The 18,686-nt window shown below is 34.8% G+C and overlaps 1 protein-coding gene across 3 annotated transcripts in view; it reads right to left on the bottom strand.

Annotated features, from left to right (window-relative positions):
- Positions 1-2,708: 2,708 nt before the first annotated feature.
- Positions 2,709-18,686, bottom strand: part of RNF138 (ring finger protein 138) — a 29,304-nt gene continuing 13,326 nt past the window's right edge. For all 3 annotated transcript variants that reach the window (XM_036245674.1, XM_036245673.1, XM_036245675.1), the window contains 6 exons: positions 14,469-14,634; positions 13,188-13,303; positions 7,291-7,347; positions 6,347-6,458; positions 4,715-4,822; positions 2,709-2,894 (listed from right to left, as the gene is read on the bottom strand). In XM_036245674.1, coding sequence (XP_036101567.1) covers positions 2,826-2,894; positions 4,715-4,822; positions 6,347-6,458; positions 7,291-7,347; positions 13,188-13,303; positions 14,469-14,634 — 628 coding nt within the window. In that variant the 3' untranslated portion in view covers positions 2,709-2,825. The remainder of the gene's footprint in view (positions 2,895-4,714; positions 4,823-6,346; positions 6,459-7,290; positions 7,348-13,187; positions 13,304-14,468; positions 14,635-18,686) is intronic.

Genomic DNA, 18,686 nt, shown 5'->3' with positions numbered 1-18,686 from the left:
CTGAGTTTTAAACTACACGTAATTACATGTTTTCCAGGTTACAACTGTTTTACAAAGGCTAAAATGTCACCACCTCCACAAAGGGTTTATTCTTCGAGTAGCAGCCCTAAGGAGTTGCTATAAAGATTATATGATTCACTAAAGAGCTTATTTATTGAGCAGCCCAACAAGTATATGACATTGTATTCGGTAATATATTCTTATAGCCCTGATATCTTCCTTAAGGGAAACTTCTCCATATAAAAGTATTCATTATTAACCAGTTAACTATCTGCCTGGTTGCTAACAGGGTTTGAAAATCTTGCTGCATGAATACTTAATAAAATAAAATACTTATAAGTTGATTAACATTTGAAATGAAGATAAAATAGGTTTATTAAGTTAAATCTAACATATAGCATCAGCATGTGGTAGTTTTCTCCTATCCACTTCTTAAGTGCAAAATAATAGGTTATCTCCTACATCTCCCAGAGTGAATTATGAGAATTAAATGTTATCATGTTTGCCTCTAGACAAAATTTTAATTAGACACACAAGTAGGAGAAAACCACTTTTAATTGAAAAATAAAGCAATACATCTCAAATAAAACTCTGTTTAACACAAACTGTAATTTGTTGAGGAAAATTACTTTCCTAAGTGGTATTGTGAAATTTAGGTCTCAGAGTATCAATACAGTTTCCCTCCTTTATCCTAACTCAGTTAAAAGCATATTAAAAATAAGGATTTTTTTCCATGAATTTAAACAGTAAATCTGTAAAGCCTATCCTTATTTCTAATACACTGACCAGAGGAGCAGAGATTTTAAACAAACATCTCCATACTGAGGAGTTCCCAAATAGCAAATAAAGTCAGTATTTTCTTTATGAAAAAGTTTATATATGAAGGACACAGAAGACTATTAATGATATTGAACTAATCCACAAAATTTCAAAACACAATTTTCATTAAGATGATCTCTACCACAATTTTCCTTTGAAGAGGTTCTCACATCCCAAAATGATTTAACTTGACAAACTGGGAAGTATTAAACTTTTGAAAGAAAGTACTAAATTATTGCTTTAAGTTGGAAAATCTATGGTCAGAAGTCTCTTTTTAAAGAGTTAAAACAGCTATTCTTACAATTACATTCATGTAACTGCTGAGAAAATATTCAAGCACATAGTAAACATCATTCTTTTGAATGCTAGAACAAAGGCATTAGTTCATTAAGATGTATGGCTTTTTGGTGACTGTTATTACTACCCATAAATAAAGTCATTACTGTTTGACTGAAAAAGGTTTTTACAAAATTCCACTTCCAAAATTAACATTTTTATTAAACCAAGGTAAAAAAATGTTCACTGTAGAAAAGTCAACGAGGGTTTTAACAAAACCAAAATATACCTCTTTATACAATATATGTATATATTAGCAGCAACTACTTCTGAAATTTTATGTTCTTTTAGTTATTTATTTTAAAGAAAGCATAAACAATGTATATTAGTATGGAATGTCAACTAATCCACTCTGCATCTTTTATTCTGTGATTTGGGACTTCTAGTACAAATTATTTTATGAGTCTCATTAATGAATAATTAAAACAAACAAACCCAGTCTGACTAAAAAGTCATGAAACACAGTGGCTGGCAAAATGTGTCTCACTACTTCATAGTCATGCATTATCTTTAAGAACAAATGAGCACCATTTAAACAGGTAACTGAGTGTGTGTATAAACTCAATTTTTAAGGTGTAATAGCAGCCAACTAGACCACTCAGCACTTAACTGTTACTTTTTAAAAATTTTGTGAAATACAAAATGTTAAATCAGATAAACACTTAAATTCCATATTGCTTGTCTATTTTAAAAATCTTAATAGAAATTCTGTATATAACCTGATAAACTGCATGCACATATGTGTGTATATTATACATATACATCTTTAGCTTTGCTTGAATTTCTCAACTGAGATAAATAAAGCCAAACTTCTCACTTAAATATATATGTACAACATACAACTGAATCACCAACAGATAGTTTCATCTTAGCTAATGAGAAATACTGGTTATTGAAAATTCTGAAGCCAAAGTGCTGTAATTCAAGTCAATACACTTTAGGCTTATAAATCAGTCAGCCAAACAAACAAGATTTGAAATTAGCAACAGCTCACCAAAGAAATAAATTTTTCTCTTGATAGTTCCTTCTAATGAGAAAAAAAAAAGGAAGTATCTTTATATTGAGCTTTCACTCTTTAAACAGTTAAAATTATTAAAGAAATCTCACTAGTTTTCAAAAATACTAAATGTTATGTAAATGTCATGGTCTTATAGTTGAATTCTTCAGCTAGAATCTGTATTAAAATTTTTTTCCTTTGGATTGTTTCATTTAGCACTTCAAGTCTCCATTTTGCAACTCTGATAACTGGCTCAGATTTGTTAGGTTTATATCAATCACATCTTTCAGCATTTGCTACTATGTGTTACCTGTGTACAATAACATCAATAGGAGAAACTGCACCAAATTTCAAAAGCAACATAAGGAAAATTCAAGAATATGTAATCCAAAAAAGATAAAGTACAATAAGAATTCCCTTCTCGCCATTACATTAATGAAATATAATCCTTTTAATGCTTTTCAAGATAATGTTCTAACATTCACTTTTAACTTATTAATAAGAGAATGAAAATTTTAGATGGCCCACCTTTATTTTTCAATTAAAAACTAAAACAATAGACTGAATTACTTTTATTAATATACACATCAAGTTATTGAAATGGTGACTGCATGTAGTTTTCTCCTTAAAGATGGCACCTGCAGATACAAAGATGCACAGATGTCTACGGCCTTCAGATGTTTACTTGAAACGACTCTTCAACAGCAGTTTGATACTGGGTTTCCTCATCTAGCTGAAGATTCTAAAAACAAACAAACAAAAAACATTAACATATCAATACAAAAACATATTCCATTATTCAATACTTTGCCCAATATACTACACATCTTGGCAGTTTACAAGTGAAACAGTTTACATTACAACATATATCCTTTAAAATATAAGATTTAAAAATAGGAACTTCAATAAAAATTAAGTTTAATTGTAATTATTTAGGAATAATTGATAAACAACAGAGAGGCTCAGCAGAGAAAGTTGAGAGTTAAAAGTGCGTTATGATAAGTTATTAATTCAAAGTATAGTTAAGAGTAACCTATAATCATAAATATTGTGTGATCTCTAGAAAAGAAAAACAATGTCTGAAGGTAAATTCATTTTAAAGAAAATAGGCATTTATTGAATCAAAAGAGTTAAATAACAGTTTCTTAACCATCACATGAAACTAAAAACTATAGCTTAATCTTAGTTATACTACTACTATTCTTTAACTTTAAAAATTCTATTTGCTATCAATTATGGCCTACAGGTTTACTTTAGAATAAGCTTCCATTCGACAACCTCAAATCATTAAAATTACATATTTTTCTGTGCAAAGGTAAAATAATCTGCCAATTAGGTCAAAAGTGGTTTACCAAATATGTTTTTATTTTTCCAAATACAAAGTTCTTCAGACACCATAACCTTTCTTACCATGAGAATTTAAGAATAATCTACAATTACTTCATAAAATGCTAAAATTGTAAGAGTACACCTGAATTTTATATTATACATTTGAATTATTTTGAAACAATATGATTAAAATGCAAATTCCACAACACAAACATTTATCAAGAATAACTTATTTTTCCCTGGCTAGTATGGCTCAGTTGGTTGAAGTGTCGTCCTTTACAGCAAAAGGTGGTGGATTCAATTCCCAATTAGGGCACATACCCAGGTTGCAGATACAATTCCCAGTCTGGGTGGGAACAGAGGCAACTGATCAATGTTTCTCTTTCGCATCAGATCTCTCTCTCTCTCCTCTCTCTCTCTCCCCCTCCTTCTCCCTCCCTCTTTCCCTCTCCCCCTTCCTTTATCAAAATCAATTAAAAAAATAACGTAATTTCAACACTGAGGCAGAGAAAAATGTAAATTCTGTTCATGCCATTGTCAGAATTGCACATGCCTGTGTTTACCTAATCTTGAAAATAAGTATTAGCTATCCTTTGTCAGAATTAATTTTAAATTAGATAATGTTTTAATTCACTAAAATGAATAAGATGCAAAGTCACATCTAATATATTTTTTAAATTATCATGACACATTTGGGAGGCAAAAATTAACCCCATGTTTTGCTTTGGGGATCCATTTGCACATTATGAAACTTTCCTCACTCACCCTGTGAAAGCAGTCAACTAAGGCCAAAATCTACCATTCAACCTTGCTTTACTTGTTAATTAAGCTCCCCCATTTTTAAAAATGTGTCTCACATGCTAGATATATCTATTATAATGGGTTTAACAAGCAACTCACGCTACATGAAAAATACATCCTCCTTTATCTAGTGTACCAATTCTACTTTAGCAATTTTTCCTTACACAGTTTCATATAAATCACTTTGTTGATCTGAGGATTCACTCTTCCTCAACTGTTTCTCTAGTACAGGAGGTGGACAGTATATTGAACTTTTTACCACTTCCACAAACAAATATTCACCTATATTATTATAAAAACAATAGAACTTGCTCTGTAACCATCCAATATGATACAAAATAGCTTGCCTCAAAACTCAAGTCTAGATTTTTAAAAATTAATTTAACTTGAATACTTAAACAGTATTTTCTTAGTCTTAAAGAATTCACTTACCACAAATTCACCATAATCAAACTGATGTCTTTGATTTAGATGACTAACGAAATTTCTAGTAATCTGGCTAGGATCTCCCCAAGGAAGAGACACACAAATAGGACATGTCTATGAAAAACAATATTTTAAATAAAAAAAACAATGAAAATAAAACGTTATAATTATTGAAGGTATTAAAACACAGGCTTATATAACCAAAAAATTCTACATTAAAAGCATTTCTAAGAGCCAAATTCCATGACTAGATTATCTGTCTACCAAATAACCTTAAATAAATTACACTAATCTAACACAACACAATAAAAAGATTTTATACAATCCTATTACTTAAATCTCCAATTGCACAACTGTTTCAAGAGAAACACCACATTCAGCTTTTAACAATACTAATTGTAATGTTAGTTATCATTAACCAGTATGTATTCTCATTTGAGCCACACAATAACTGTGATATAATTATTATAAGTTTTATTTCATTTATAAGTAAAATGAAAGTGTAGTAAACTTTAAATTGTATCCTTAAGGTTTTAAATGAAGTACGTCTTAAAAAATGAATGTATGACATACTGAAATGAAATTTTAAAAACTTTAGTAATTGAGCTCTAGCCAAAGTCGATGCTCTACTGAACATAACATAAAAACAAATAAAAATTTGCTAATACAATATAAAACAAATAAAATCTCTTAAATATAAGGTTTTTCCTAGAGACAGCTTTGGCATATATCTGTTTATTTAACAGTAACTGACCCTGACCTAATGAGCACAGTTGGTGCTGTCTCCCTTAGTGCTATGAGTGAGTTTAAGGGCATCCTGAACAGTTACTGAGGCATATTCACTCACATTTTTTCCTAGTACCTCCACTAAGATTGCTTAGAAATATCTACAATCCTTATTTTATTTATAACATTTCCTTCTATTCTTACTTCTGAAGAACATATTTATATATCAAAATGCACAGATAAAAGGGAAGTATCTTCTAGCTCAGTTTCTCCTATTTCACCCACAACTAAAATCACTTACAGGTGAAACTCAAGCTCCAAATGAGGAGTTGTAAGATCATTAACACAATGTTGGACTCCTGCACTCTGCACTATCTCCTTCATTTATCAAAAAGATCTCACCACTTTCTTACATACCCTAAAAATGGTATAAAAAATATATATATACATCAAAAAGAAAGTAGGATTCCTTTCCTTCCTTGCTGTATGAATTCATATACTAGACTCTACAAAGATACAAATTTAAAATACCTAGTAACTTTATTCTTACTTATAGTTTTCACCTATCCACCTGACCAGATCAAAGTGACTACATCTGATGGATCAAGAAATTGAGAAGCCCCAATGGAGCTAGGTCTTGCCATTCCTCAGTAATGAGTCCCCCGTTCACCTTTCATTACTTCATTTTTCTCTAGACTATTTTCCTATATTACCTTCAAAATAATCATCTCCCTTTTATAAGTTACTGAAATCTCATTTTGCTTAAAATCTTTCATCTTTTGTTGACAAAAATCTACCTTATTGATAACGCCCCTATCACATTTAACACTAACTTATCTGTTGTACACATGAAATGAAATAAATGGAACAGCATACTTTAAGCAGAAGATTGTCTTAAACATATGTACTTACCACAGGAACTATCTGAAATAGGTGATTACTGTTACAGTGATCCAGTAAACGCTGTCTGGTAAAATTTGATTCTTGACACAAGGGACACTTAAAGGTGGGATGCCCAGAGGAACTATAAAGCAAGTTTAAAAGAAGTATACTTAATTTGAAATCACAGCATAGAAATAATGTTCTCCTGTTTTTTAACCAATTACTTTAAGGTTCTTTTTTAAAAAGCTGTAGTATTAGACTATTCAAAGATTCTCTAATTTTCAAATAAAACAATGTTTTCAATAAATAATCTACAACAGATGTTCCTAATCTCAGTCTGTATTATTGGTAATATCTTAGTAAATTTTCCATGGTGCCTCTAGGCCAAAACAAAAACAAACCTATAGCTGTTCCAAAGATTAAGTGATTAGGTTCAAACAACTTAATTTAGTCATTTGTGTGAGGCCAAAGGATGTCACTGTATGTACCTTAAAAATTTTAAATAGAAATCTCTATCTAGGAACTTAATTTTGAAAAGATTTTCGTCAGTATCTTTCATTTGTCCAAGTCTCTGGGAATCTAACATACAAAATTCCTAGGGAAAAAAATGAAAAACAAAAAGACACTGATGACCAGAATGATGAGTATTTCAAAAAATTTTAAGGATCATGCTTCACTGTGTTTTAATACCTCTGAATTTCAGCAAGGGACAGTTCAATATTGACAACTCTGTCTAAATTATGCATGGAAGAAACCTAACCACAGTGAAAGAGGATAGCTAAAAACTCTTCTAATTTAATGTAATCTTTAATCTGTAAAATGTGATCTGTAAAAGCAACAACTGCATCATTTATTTCTAAACTACTAAGTTCCAGCATAATGTCTGGTGATTTAACTAAATAAAAATTTTTATTTAAAAATCTATTATAAAGAAATAGATATTATTTAATAAAGTAGAATTTTCAAAAGCTTACCTTGTATTCTCTTGATAAGTTTCTATGTTATCAGATGTGGATGTTTCACTTCTATTACTTAAGAAAAATAGGGGGGGCTAAAGTTAAAACCTCAAGTAATAAAGCACATTACAGATTCATTAACTTGCATTGCTAATGAAGAAAAGTAGTCCGATTTTGTTTTAAAGGGCTGAACTTCAAATTGTTCTAAACACCAGAAAATTCAGAAAAGACTGCTTGTGTATTTATTTATGTCATTAAAAATTAATTTATGTAGTTACAAAAGAATAGAGAATACAGAATTTTGCAAAATTACCTTAAATCTCTACAACATGAAAGAAAACATTACCCCAGGTCCTTTAGACTTTTTTTTTTAATCCTCACCCAAGGATACTTTTTTCTATTTTATCTTCAGATAGAGTGGGTGAGAGAGACAGAGAGAGAGAGAGTGCATAACATCGATGTGAGAAAGATACAGCAATTGGTTGCCTCCCGCATGACCCCCTACCAGGGCCAGGGACTGATCCACAACCAAAGTACATGCCCTTGACCAGAATCAAACCTGCAACTCCTTGGTCCGTGGTCCGATGCTCTACTGCTGAGCCAAACCAGCCAGGGCTAGACTTTAAAATTAGGACCACCTCTACCACTATACAAGTTGAAAGCTGGGGTAGACTCAAGAATTCATGAACTTTTTGATTTGTAATTAGGATATGGTCTAAGGTTGTGGCCTCCAAACTAGAGTAGGTTTAAAAAAATATCTGAACTTGGCCAGTGGGGCTCAGTGGTTGAGCGTCCGACCCATGCACCAAGGGGTTCTGGTTCGATTCCTGGGCAGAGTACATGCCCAGGTTGTGGGCCCAATCCCTAGCGGGAGGCATGTATGAGGCAGCCAACTGATGTTCTCTCTCATTGATGTTTCTCTCTCTCTCTCCCTCCTTCCTTCTTCTCTCTCTAAAATCAATAAAGGAAAAAAAATTTTTTAAGAAAATATTTAAATGTTCATTTTCTAAAAATAAACTAGGCTCTCCAACATTTAATACATAGAAAAACTGTACATCCTCATTGAGATCCCATGCTAAAGACATGTGTCATATGCAGTATTAGAGAAATCCTGAGGGAAGAGTGGGAATTCCATAAAGGGACATGACAGAATTTCATCAGTATGATCAATTCTATAAAAACAAGATCTTTCAGTAGCAGAAATGTTAAAATAGTAATGAGATAGCTAGTGAACAAAAACAAAACAAAACTGTACTACAAAGGTTTAAAGAGTTGTTAAACTGCCCCGCCACTGTGGCTCAGTGGTTGAGCATCAACCCATGCCAATAGGTCTCCGATTTAACTTCCCATCAGGGCACAGGACTGGGTTGCAGGTTCGATCCCCAGCAGAGGGAGTGCAGGAGGCAGCTGGCTGATGTCTCTTCCATAGATGTTTCTATCTCTCTCTGTCCCCCTCTCCCTTCCTCTATTTCTAAAAAAATCAATGGAAAAAAATCCTTGGGTGAAGATTAACAATCAATCAATCAATCAATGTTACAACAGCTTTTACTACTGAGATAGGTATACATAAATATCACTTTAAAAATTTGCCTAACCATGCCTTAGCAGTTTGGCTCAGCACTTAGAGCGTCCAGGGACCAAAGGGTCATAGTTTTGATTCCCCATCAAGGGCATGTTCCTGGGTTGCAGGTTTGATCCCCAGTCCTGGCCGGGGTCTAGCAAGAAGCAACCAATCAATGTGTTTCTCTACTCACATGGATGCTTCCCTCCCTCTCTCTCCCTCTCTTCCTTCATTTTTACTTAGGAGAGAATACTGCAAACTGTATTCTAAGAAAACACAGGCTCTACTTTGAGGTGGTCCTTTGAATTTGCTACGGAGATCTTTATGAAAGTAATGAATCTTCATATGATGCCACCAAACTCTGCTCAACTACAGCTTATGGACCTGCCCTTAATCAACAATAAAAAATATATCTGCTTTCCAGTTACTTAACAAAGAGTAGAAACTTTAAATTCTTCAAAATAAAGTTTATCAAAATTTTAGCTTCTAGAAATAACCTTCCAGAGAATCGCCTGATTATATACATCTTGTCCATTTTACCACCACACCTAGATTAAGCCAGAATATCACAGAAAAGCCCCTGTGATATTTATTAAAAGCTTAATAAACTGCAATAAGGCATATGATAGCCACACTGAAGGTCTTTCAAGTACCCATCTATAACAAGAGGAAAGTTAGGAGATACTTATTTCCCAGACTCCTTTCCAGAAAACTTGCCTTGACCATCTGAATCCCTCTCCAACTGCTCTCTCCATACATACAGCTTTCTTTCTCCAAGTTCTGGTATCTACTTCCTTGTCTCCCATTTTCTGTAGACCCAGAATATATAACTATTCTTTGTGATTTCCTATAACCTTCTCACATAGTGTACCTGGTACCCTACTCTGTGAAAACAGTCCCTTTACCAAATTTTCCTAAATGACCTAATTTGAACATACTGTTTCCTCCCAAGCTCCTCAATATATTCTAGCTTCTTATATTTCCTACCATTAGAAAAAAATTTTTGATTGATTTTTAAAAAGAGAGGAAGGGAGAAAAGGGCGGAGCCAGAGATAGAAAGAGAAACATCGATTTGTTGTTCCACTTATTTATGCATTCATTGGTTGATTATTGTATGAGCCCTGACCCCAGTGATCAAACCCACAACCTTGATATATCAGGATGATGCTCTAACCAACTGAGCTACCTGGCCAGGGCCCCTACCATTTAAAAAAAAAAAAACTTCTTTTCCTTCCTTCACCAATATCCTTACAAAAAATTCAAATACAAGCGAAATTTTTCCATTGCAATTAGAATTTTGCATAGGATATAAATATGAATAACCACTTTCCAGATTTAAAAAAAAAGACATACATAAACATATAAAATAAATGTAAACATATAAATATAAAGTATTAAAGGGTCTAGTTGGAGCATAAGAACAGTTCTATGAACAGCAAGAAATTCTAGAGGCCAGGAAAGACTTCAGAGTAGCTAACACTTGGTCTAAGTCTTCAAATAGAAGAAAAAGTCTACCAGCTGGCAAAGGGTGGACTGAGGTGGTGGGGAAAGGGAGCACTACTGGTAAAAGTATAGAGGTAAGAGAGTGATTATGATGATAATGATGACGATTAAAAACTAACATTTACCAAAGAAGGTACTATTCAATATGCTTTACATGTATTAACCTATTTATTGACTCCTAACCCATGAGGTGCTATAGTATCTTCACTTCCATCCACTTTTTAAAAAACAAATGAGAAAGAAGAGGTGCAATTTCTTGCCAAAGTCATATAATTAGTAAGTGACAGAGCCTGGGACCTAAGCAGTCTGGCGCCAAAGCCTTCTTTTTTTAAAAAATATTTTTTTAATCATCACCTGAGGATATGTTTTTGTTTTGTTTTGTTTTGTTTTTTTGGTTTTTTTTAGAGGGAGAGGGGAAGGGAGAGAGAGAGGGGGTAAAGGAGAGAGAAAGAGAAAGAGAAAGAAACATCAATTGGTTACTTCCCATAGTAACCCCGACCAGGGATCGAACCTACAAACTTTCAGTGTACAGGACCACACTCCAACCAACTGAGCCACATGGGTTAGGGCCAAAGCCTTCATTTTTAACCACTAAATTATATTGCTCCTTGAGGATAGTAAGAGTAGAATGCAAATAACTCAGCATGTGTTACAAAGATGGGAAGCCAAGAAAGGTAAAGGCTAAAAAGAAATGCAAGTGTCAAATCAGAAAGGGCTTTAGAATAAGAAAGTTTGTCTTACAAGCCAAGTTGTTGGATTTAGATCATGGAACACCTTGAAAATCTTGACATCTCTCTCTAGGAAAATGCATATTTTTGTTTATAAACAAAAATTTAGCAGCTCAGGTAATTTAGAGCTCTTAATGACCCATGGGACTTTGGATGAGAAACAATGTTATGGGGCCATGGGAAGTCATTGACAAGGATTAGGGAGAAAGGTACAAAGACAGGGAGAAAAAGATCAGAACTGCACTTCTGAAATATCACTTTAGCAAGAGTATATAGGATAGATTACAGGAGGTCCACTACCGAAATGATTATTGCAATAAATAGTTTAAGTGAGAGATGATGAGGGCTTCAGCTAGAGAAGTGACAATAAAAATAGAAAGAAAAAGAACAGATGTGGAATACTACTATTAGGAATCAACAGTACCTATAACCAATTAGATCTGAGGAATAAGAAGGAAGAAGGCAAGTCTCCTGGAAGGAAAATTCATATAAATAAGTGGAACAACAATATCATGTTTCTCTCTCTCTCTCATCAATCAATAAATTTTTTTTAAGTAAAAAAAAAAAAAAAAATTTGGTCATTTAGCATGCAGTAATTACACAAATCATATGTATTAGGAACTTTGCTAAGAACTGGAGATACAATGTTGAACAAGACAAATACTACCCCTGAACTTAAGAATAATCTATTGAGTTAATAATAAATGGTTGAGTAATTTCAATACAGGAGTACAATAATAAAGCAAGCAATAAGGGATGAAGGAATCAAAGGGGATTTTTAAAAAATCACAAAATCACCCTGGTCAGTATTGCTCAGTGGTTAGAGTGTTGGCCCTCGGACCAAAGGGTCTTGGGTTCAAATCTGGTCAAGGACACATATCTGGGTTGCGGGTTCAATCCCCAGTCCCGGTCAGGGTTGTGTAGGAGGCAACTAATGAATGTGTCTTTCTCACCCCCCCTCCCCCCCACTCCCCTGTTCCCTTCCACTCTGTCTAAAAATCAATGAAGAAAGAGGATTAACCACAACAAAAAAATCAAAGACAGAAGTGACCAATTTCCAATTTCATCCAATGACACTAAGTCAAATAAAATGAGAATGTAAAAGGATTTTGCAGACTGGGCAGTAAGAAAATTACTAAAGACCTTTATCAGAACTGAGAAGGGAAAAAGCCTGACTGCAGTGTCAGTGATTAAATTACCAAAAATTAGCAACATATGAAATGAATTGCTACTAAAATAAAATCTTAAGGGTCTCCGCTTAACATACTATTTCCTGGGGCCTTTCTATAATACTTCCTCTTCTCCCTTTCTTTACATAATTGTATGTGTGCTTGCTATTGAGTTTTTACAAATTAAACACTTCGTTGTTGAAAATACCTGCAGGGGTGGTAATACTATAAAGAAAAGGGAATGACCTGAAAGAGAGGATAATGGTTACCTCTGGGTATATGGGATTCAGATGGTCATGGGTTCAAAAGGAGATTCTAAGGTCCTAAAAATTGTTCTATTTTTTGACCTGGGTTCGTGGGCAACCAGGTATTTATCACTATTTTATAAACCACACAGGCATTCTGGCCATTCTTCTACATGAAATAAATTTCATAAAATGTCTAATGTACAGAAATCTGAGTCAAGCCAAAACCTAGTTTTTAAAAAACAGGGACTAAAATAGAACTAAGAATTTACTTTTACCATGTCTTACTTTTACATGACATTTTATTATCAGAGTAAAAATCTCAAACAACTCTATTTCTTTGGTAGCAAAAAAGAAGATTCCAGTTTGTAAATACATTACTGAAACAATTTTTTTTCTAGTTTTTAAATAATTTCAGTTGGAAAAAAAATAGCCTTCAACTCTGGTCTATTTTTTATTCCAAAAATCTCAATTTTCCTAAAATTATTTTTAAATAACATAAGCTTAAGTATATCATAAAGTTGATCTCCCAGATGTAATTTTACATGTATCAGACAAACTTCTGAATATACAAATGATATAATTCTCATATCATTTTACTTTAAAAACATAGACACACAAACAAAACACACCTTCCCTATTAATATAGTTCCCAAAACAATTTCCATTTCAACTATAAAAATTATTTTTAAGAATAAATATTGCTTACCTGTTCCCTACTGAATCTTGAGAAATCTGAAAGTTTGGAATGATAGCAGAAACACCATACTCATCTTGATACTTCTTACAAGATTTGTAATGATGTCTCATACGATAGAATTTAATCTGTAAATTATTGATTAAAATGTAATGTGACTTTTAATTTAAAATAGAACTCACAAGGTTTGAGACATTGTTGAAAGATAAAAATAGATAACTAAATATCCCATTTAAACAAGAGGTTTTTTTTGAGTAAATGATTTAATTCTCAATACACTTCTGTCCATTAGACACAGAGACAATGGAGGAGTCCATCTATCTGTAAACTCACTGCAAAAAATATTAACAAATAATTTTACACTTGAAACAATACTGCTAATAATAATAGATAAATAAAAGTACTACAAGGTTGCCTCACGGTATTGAGCATTTCTTTATTCTTTAACTACTACAACTTGGCAGAGTTAGCACTTTTAAAACATCACATTTCTCGATTAACACTTGGAAAATGTTTCAGTTTCTCAGTGAGGTACAGAGCCAAAAATCTCTCACGTGCATTTTCCAGCTTTACTTCATTGCCCTGTCAGTTAAGGCCTTCCTCAAAGAGATGGAAACACAGACCTGACTTGTGTGAATGCATGAAATAGCAACTTGTTTTACTGACTATATTAGCTGTTTGAAAAAGTGGCAGTAATAAATCCATAAACACTTGGGTATACTCAAAGCCTAACCACACTTCACCATTTCAATCCCTCTCCAAATGACAGAACAAGAAAATCCAGATTGGAGAATTAATGCCAGTTATTTGTTAATACCTGATTTTCCCACTTGTTCCATAAAACTTAAGCAAAGTCTTCTGTCAGACATTTTGTGATTTCTTAGATAAAACACATAAGTAAAGTGGGCAGCTAATGAATTTCTTAACTACAAAAATCCATTTGGACATTTCTATGTGCAAAATGCAATGATGATACTACCATCAGAAAAACTATTTAATGGTTGAATCTATACCAGAATGGGGTTTAAATGAGTTAAATGCCAGTTTGCTCATTTAGTAGATAATAAATGAGTAATTTGAGGGGAAAAAAAAAACATGATAAAAACTATGGCAAATTCAGAGATTGTATCTTTCAGTCTCTGTTCTCAATAAGTTTATAATCTATTGTCACAGCTTTTTTGGATTTGTACCCCAATTCCCAATCTAAATAATTTATTTCCCTTCAAAACAGCATCTACCAAGAATATTCAGACAGGAACTTGACTTTCAAGAGCTAAGTCACAGTTACTATACCTGTTTTGCACAGCATCTGCAGCTACCAGACAACTTCCTCATGATATTTTCAAGATCTAAGGCCCGTTCAGGACATGCTCTTTCTCTTCTTGTCACATTTCCACGACAGAGGGGACAATGTATTCCGCTTTCTCTCATTGCAGTCAGGAAACATTTTCTACAAAAACTAAATCAAACATTTGTTACATGTTAACTACAAAAAAAAAGTAGTCTTTTCATTGCTATGACTAAACACAAACAAGCGGTTAGAGATATGCATTCAGGCTAAATGAGTTAGGCTATACACATGTACATAAATCTCAGAATTTTAAAAACTGTAACTGTATGTGTATTTTTCAGAGTTTAAGACTAATCACTGGACTAGATGGGAATATAAAAGAAACTACATTCAAGTCTGCTTTATAATTTTTAACATATAATATATACAAAAATAAATATCATTTAGTAGCTATGTTATCCCACACTAGCTCTCCATTCCCTCCCCTTATAAAATGAAAGAATGGACCATAACAGCTTTTGTCTCAAATGGATGTACATCAAGATGTTGTCCAACAGGATATGAACAGATCTACTACACAACAGCACACAAATTAATCTGAAAAATTCTAGGATAAACAAAGTTAATAAGGTATCTTCTGCTAAGGAAAATATAACTGTTACCCAAACTTATGCAGTCAGGAAATAGAAAAATGTCCCACAAAAGTGTGCAATGGAAAATAATTTGAGAAATATTAAAGGACACATCTAGCTCTAACCATCTACAACCAAAATTCTAGTAATCAAAACAAATTACTAAAATTTTAATTTCACCCTGGCCGGTTTGGCTCAGCAGTTAGAGCATTGGCCTGTGGTCTGGAGAGACACAGGTTCGGTTCCTGCTAAGGGCACATACCTCGGTTGCAGTTTGTCCCCGGCCCTGGTTGGGTCATGTGGGTAGCAACCACTCGATGTGTCCCTTTCACGTCGATGTTTCTCTCTCTCCCTCCCACTCTATCTGAACAAAATATCCAAAAATGTTCTCGGGTGAGGATAACAAAAAATTTTTTTAATTTCTTCTCCCTTAATCCAACTAAATCACCAAAATCTTTACATCTCCTCTAACCCACCAAATATCAAATTTGCTTTTAGAAAAAAACAGATAGGCTTCTGGTCAAGATGACGGTGTAGGTAAATGGAGTATCGGGTCCTCCCACAACTACATCAAAGTTACAACTAAACTACAGAACAACCACCATTCAAAACTGCCTGAAATCAAGCTGAATAGAAGTCCTACAACTATGGAATTAAAGAAGCAGCCACACAGAGACTAGTAGGAGGGGTAGAGGGGCAGAGGTGCCACAGGCTGGTCCCACACCCACGTGTGGTGGAAAAAATTAGAAGGATACCTTGGCTGGGAAGGTCCTCCCCGAGGACTGAGGGGTCCCCATCCCACATCAGGCATCCAACTTAGGGTTCCAGTGCCAGGAAGAGAAGTCCCCATAACTTCTGGCTGGAAAAACCAGTGGGAACTGAGGCTGAGGGAGGCTGCAGCTTCTGGAGCCCCAGGCAGCTCCTCTTAAAGGGCCTGCCCACGGACTTACTTAGACTCCCACCCTCTAGGCTCCAGCTTGGGGAGGCAGCTTGAAAGACATCAGAGACATATGGGGAAGAACTGAGTTGTTTGGCATTGGAGCTAGGGCTGGAGAGGCAGCTTTCTCCTGGACAGATGTGCTGTCAGAGGCCTTTGTTCCTTTGGTGAGCCCTTCCCTGGGACGGCAGACAGCCGCCATATCTGGGACTCCAGCAACCTGGCTCACACTGGTAGCCCCGCCCCACCCAACTTTCATGCCCACCCAAGCTGTTGCCAGTTGCTTTACCATAGGATTGGCCTGTCTTGGATCCTGCTTCAGGTTTTCCTAAATTCTTTTAAACAAGCAGCATCTGGTCTCAGCTAGCCCCATACCTCTCATTAAGTAATACACAAAAACAAACACAGGAGGCGACCAAAATGAGGAGACAAAGAAACAGCTTCCAAATGAAAGAAGAGAAAAAAACTCCAAGAATAACTAAGCTAAAAGGAGATAAGCAACCTAACAGATGAAGAGTTCAAAACACTGCTTATAAGGATGCTCAATGAACTTAGTGAGGGCCTCAAGAGCATAAAAAAGAAGCAGTCAGAAATGAAGGATGCACAGTTAAATGAAGGAGGCACTAACTGAAATAAAGAACAATTTACACAGATTCAATAGTAGAGTAGGTAAAGCCAAGAAGCAAACCATCGATTTGTAATATAAGGAAGCAAAAAACACCCAATCAGAACAGCAAAAAGAAAAAAGAATCCCAAAAAAATGAGGATAGCATAAGGAGCCTCTGGGACAACTTCAAGAGTGCCAACATTCACATCTTGGGTGTGCCAGAAGGAGAAGAGAGAGAACAAGAAATTGAAAACCTATTTGAAACAATAATGGCAGAAAACTTCCCTAACTTGGTGAAGGAAACAGACATACAAGTCCAGGAAGCAGAGAGAGTCCCAAACAACATGAACCCCAAGAGGCCCACACTAAGACACATCATCATCAAAATGCAAAAGGTTCAAGACAAAGAGAGAATCTTAAAAGCAGCAAGAGAAAAGCAGTTAAAGTTACCTACAAGGGAGTTCCTTTAAGACTATCAGCTGATTTCTCAAAAGAAACTATGCAATCCAGAAGGGAGTGGCAAGAAATATTCAGAGTGATGAAAAGAAAGAGCCTACAACCAAGATTACTCTATCCTGCAAAGCTGTCATTTAGAATCGATGGCCATTGAAAGAGCTTCCCAGATAAGAAAAAGCTAAAGGAGTTCATCACCACCAAACCATTATTATAGGAAACGTTGAAGGGTCTTCTTGAAGAAAAAGATAAAAAATATGAACAAACAAAATGGCAATGAGTACATATCTATCGACAATTGAATCTACAAACAAAATAAGGCAGAACAGAAGCATTCTCATAGATACAGAGAACATTTTGTTGGTTGCCAGATGAAAGGGGGTTTGGGGGAATGGGTGAAAAAGATGAAGAGATTAAGAAGTACAAATTGGCCCTGGCCGGTTTGGCTCAGCGGTTAGAGCGTCGGCCTGCGGTCCGGAGAGACCCGGGTTCGGTTCTCGCTAAGGGCACGTACTTCGGTTGCAGTTTGTCCCTGGCCCTGGTTGGTCATGCGGGTGGCAGCCACTCAATGTGTCCCTTTCACATCGATGTTTCTCTCTCCCTCTCTCTCCCTCCCACTCTATCTGTAAAAAATAAAATAAAATAAAAAATAAAAAAGAAGTACAAATTGGTTGTTAGACTGACAAACCTCAAAGGGAAGGTGGGGTGGGGGTGGGAAGAGATAAACCAAAGAATTTATATGTATATAAGCATAACAGTGTGGGGACACAGACAACAGTGTGGGGAAAGGCAGGAGGGAGGCAGGAGTGGGTAGAAGGGGTCAATAGGGGAAAAACGAGGAACATTTGTAACACATTCAACAATAAAAAAATTAAAAAGAAAAAAACACCAGATAAATCACTGTCAACTATATCTGGATCTAGAGTCAACTGTATCTGGATCTAGAGTAAGTACACAATTAATCCAACCCCCTATAAATACAAATATACCGATTTCCCTCAACTATACTAACTAAATTTGAGAGGTAATAGTATAATAAAAGATCACAGAATCTGAGTTTTCTAACTATGCAGCATTGAATAAGACACGTTTCCCCTCTAAAATCAATTTCCCACCCATAACATAATGAAGTATCTATACTTGATAGCCTTTATTCAGAGAATTTAAAAAAGTAATGCAGCCCAGCCAGTGTGGCTCTGGTTGAGCGTCGACACATGCACCAAGAGTTCGCCAGTTCGATTCTTGGTCAGGGCACATGCCCAGGTCCTAGGCCAAATCCCCAGTGGGGGGCATGCAGCAGGCGGCCAATCAATGTTTTCTCTCATCAATGTTTGTATCTCTCTCTCCCTCTCCCTTCCTCTCTCTCTAAAATCAATAAAGAAAAAAAAAATTTTTTTTTAAAGTAATGAAGTAAAATGCTTATCACAGTATTTTTGACATTTAGGAAAGTACTCAATAAATGGCAATATCTCTAAAGTAGTATTAGAAGTGACTACCAATTAAAACCATAAATTAAAACATTAAAAATATTCACCAAGCCTGGCCGGTGTAACTCAGTGAATTGAGCACCCACAAACTGAGAGGCCCCGGT

This window comes from Molossus molossus, unplaced genomic scaffold (assembly GCF_014108415.1).
Source record: "Molossus molossus isolate mMolMol1 unplaced genomic scaffold, mMolMol1.p scaffold_m16_p_6, whole genome shotgun sequence".
Lineage (NCBI taxonomy): Eukaryota > Metazoa > Chordata > Mammalia > Chiroptera > Molossidae > Molossus > Molossus molossus.
The sequence above is the reverse complement of the archived record's forward strand: the minus strand, read 5'-3'. Positions and strand labels throughout refer to the sequence as shown.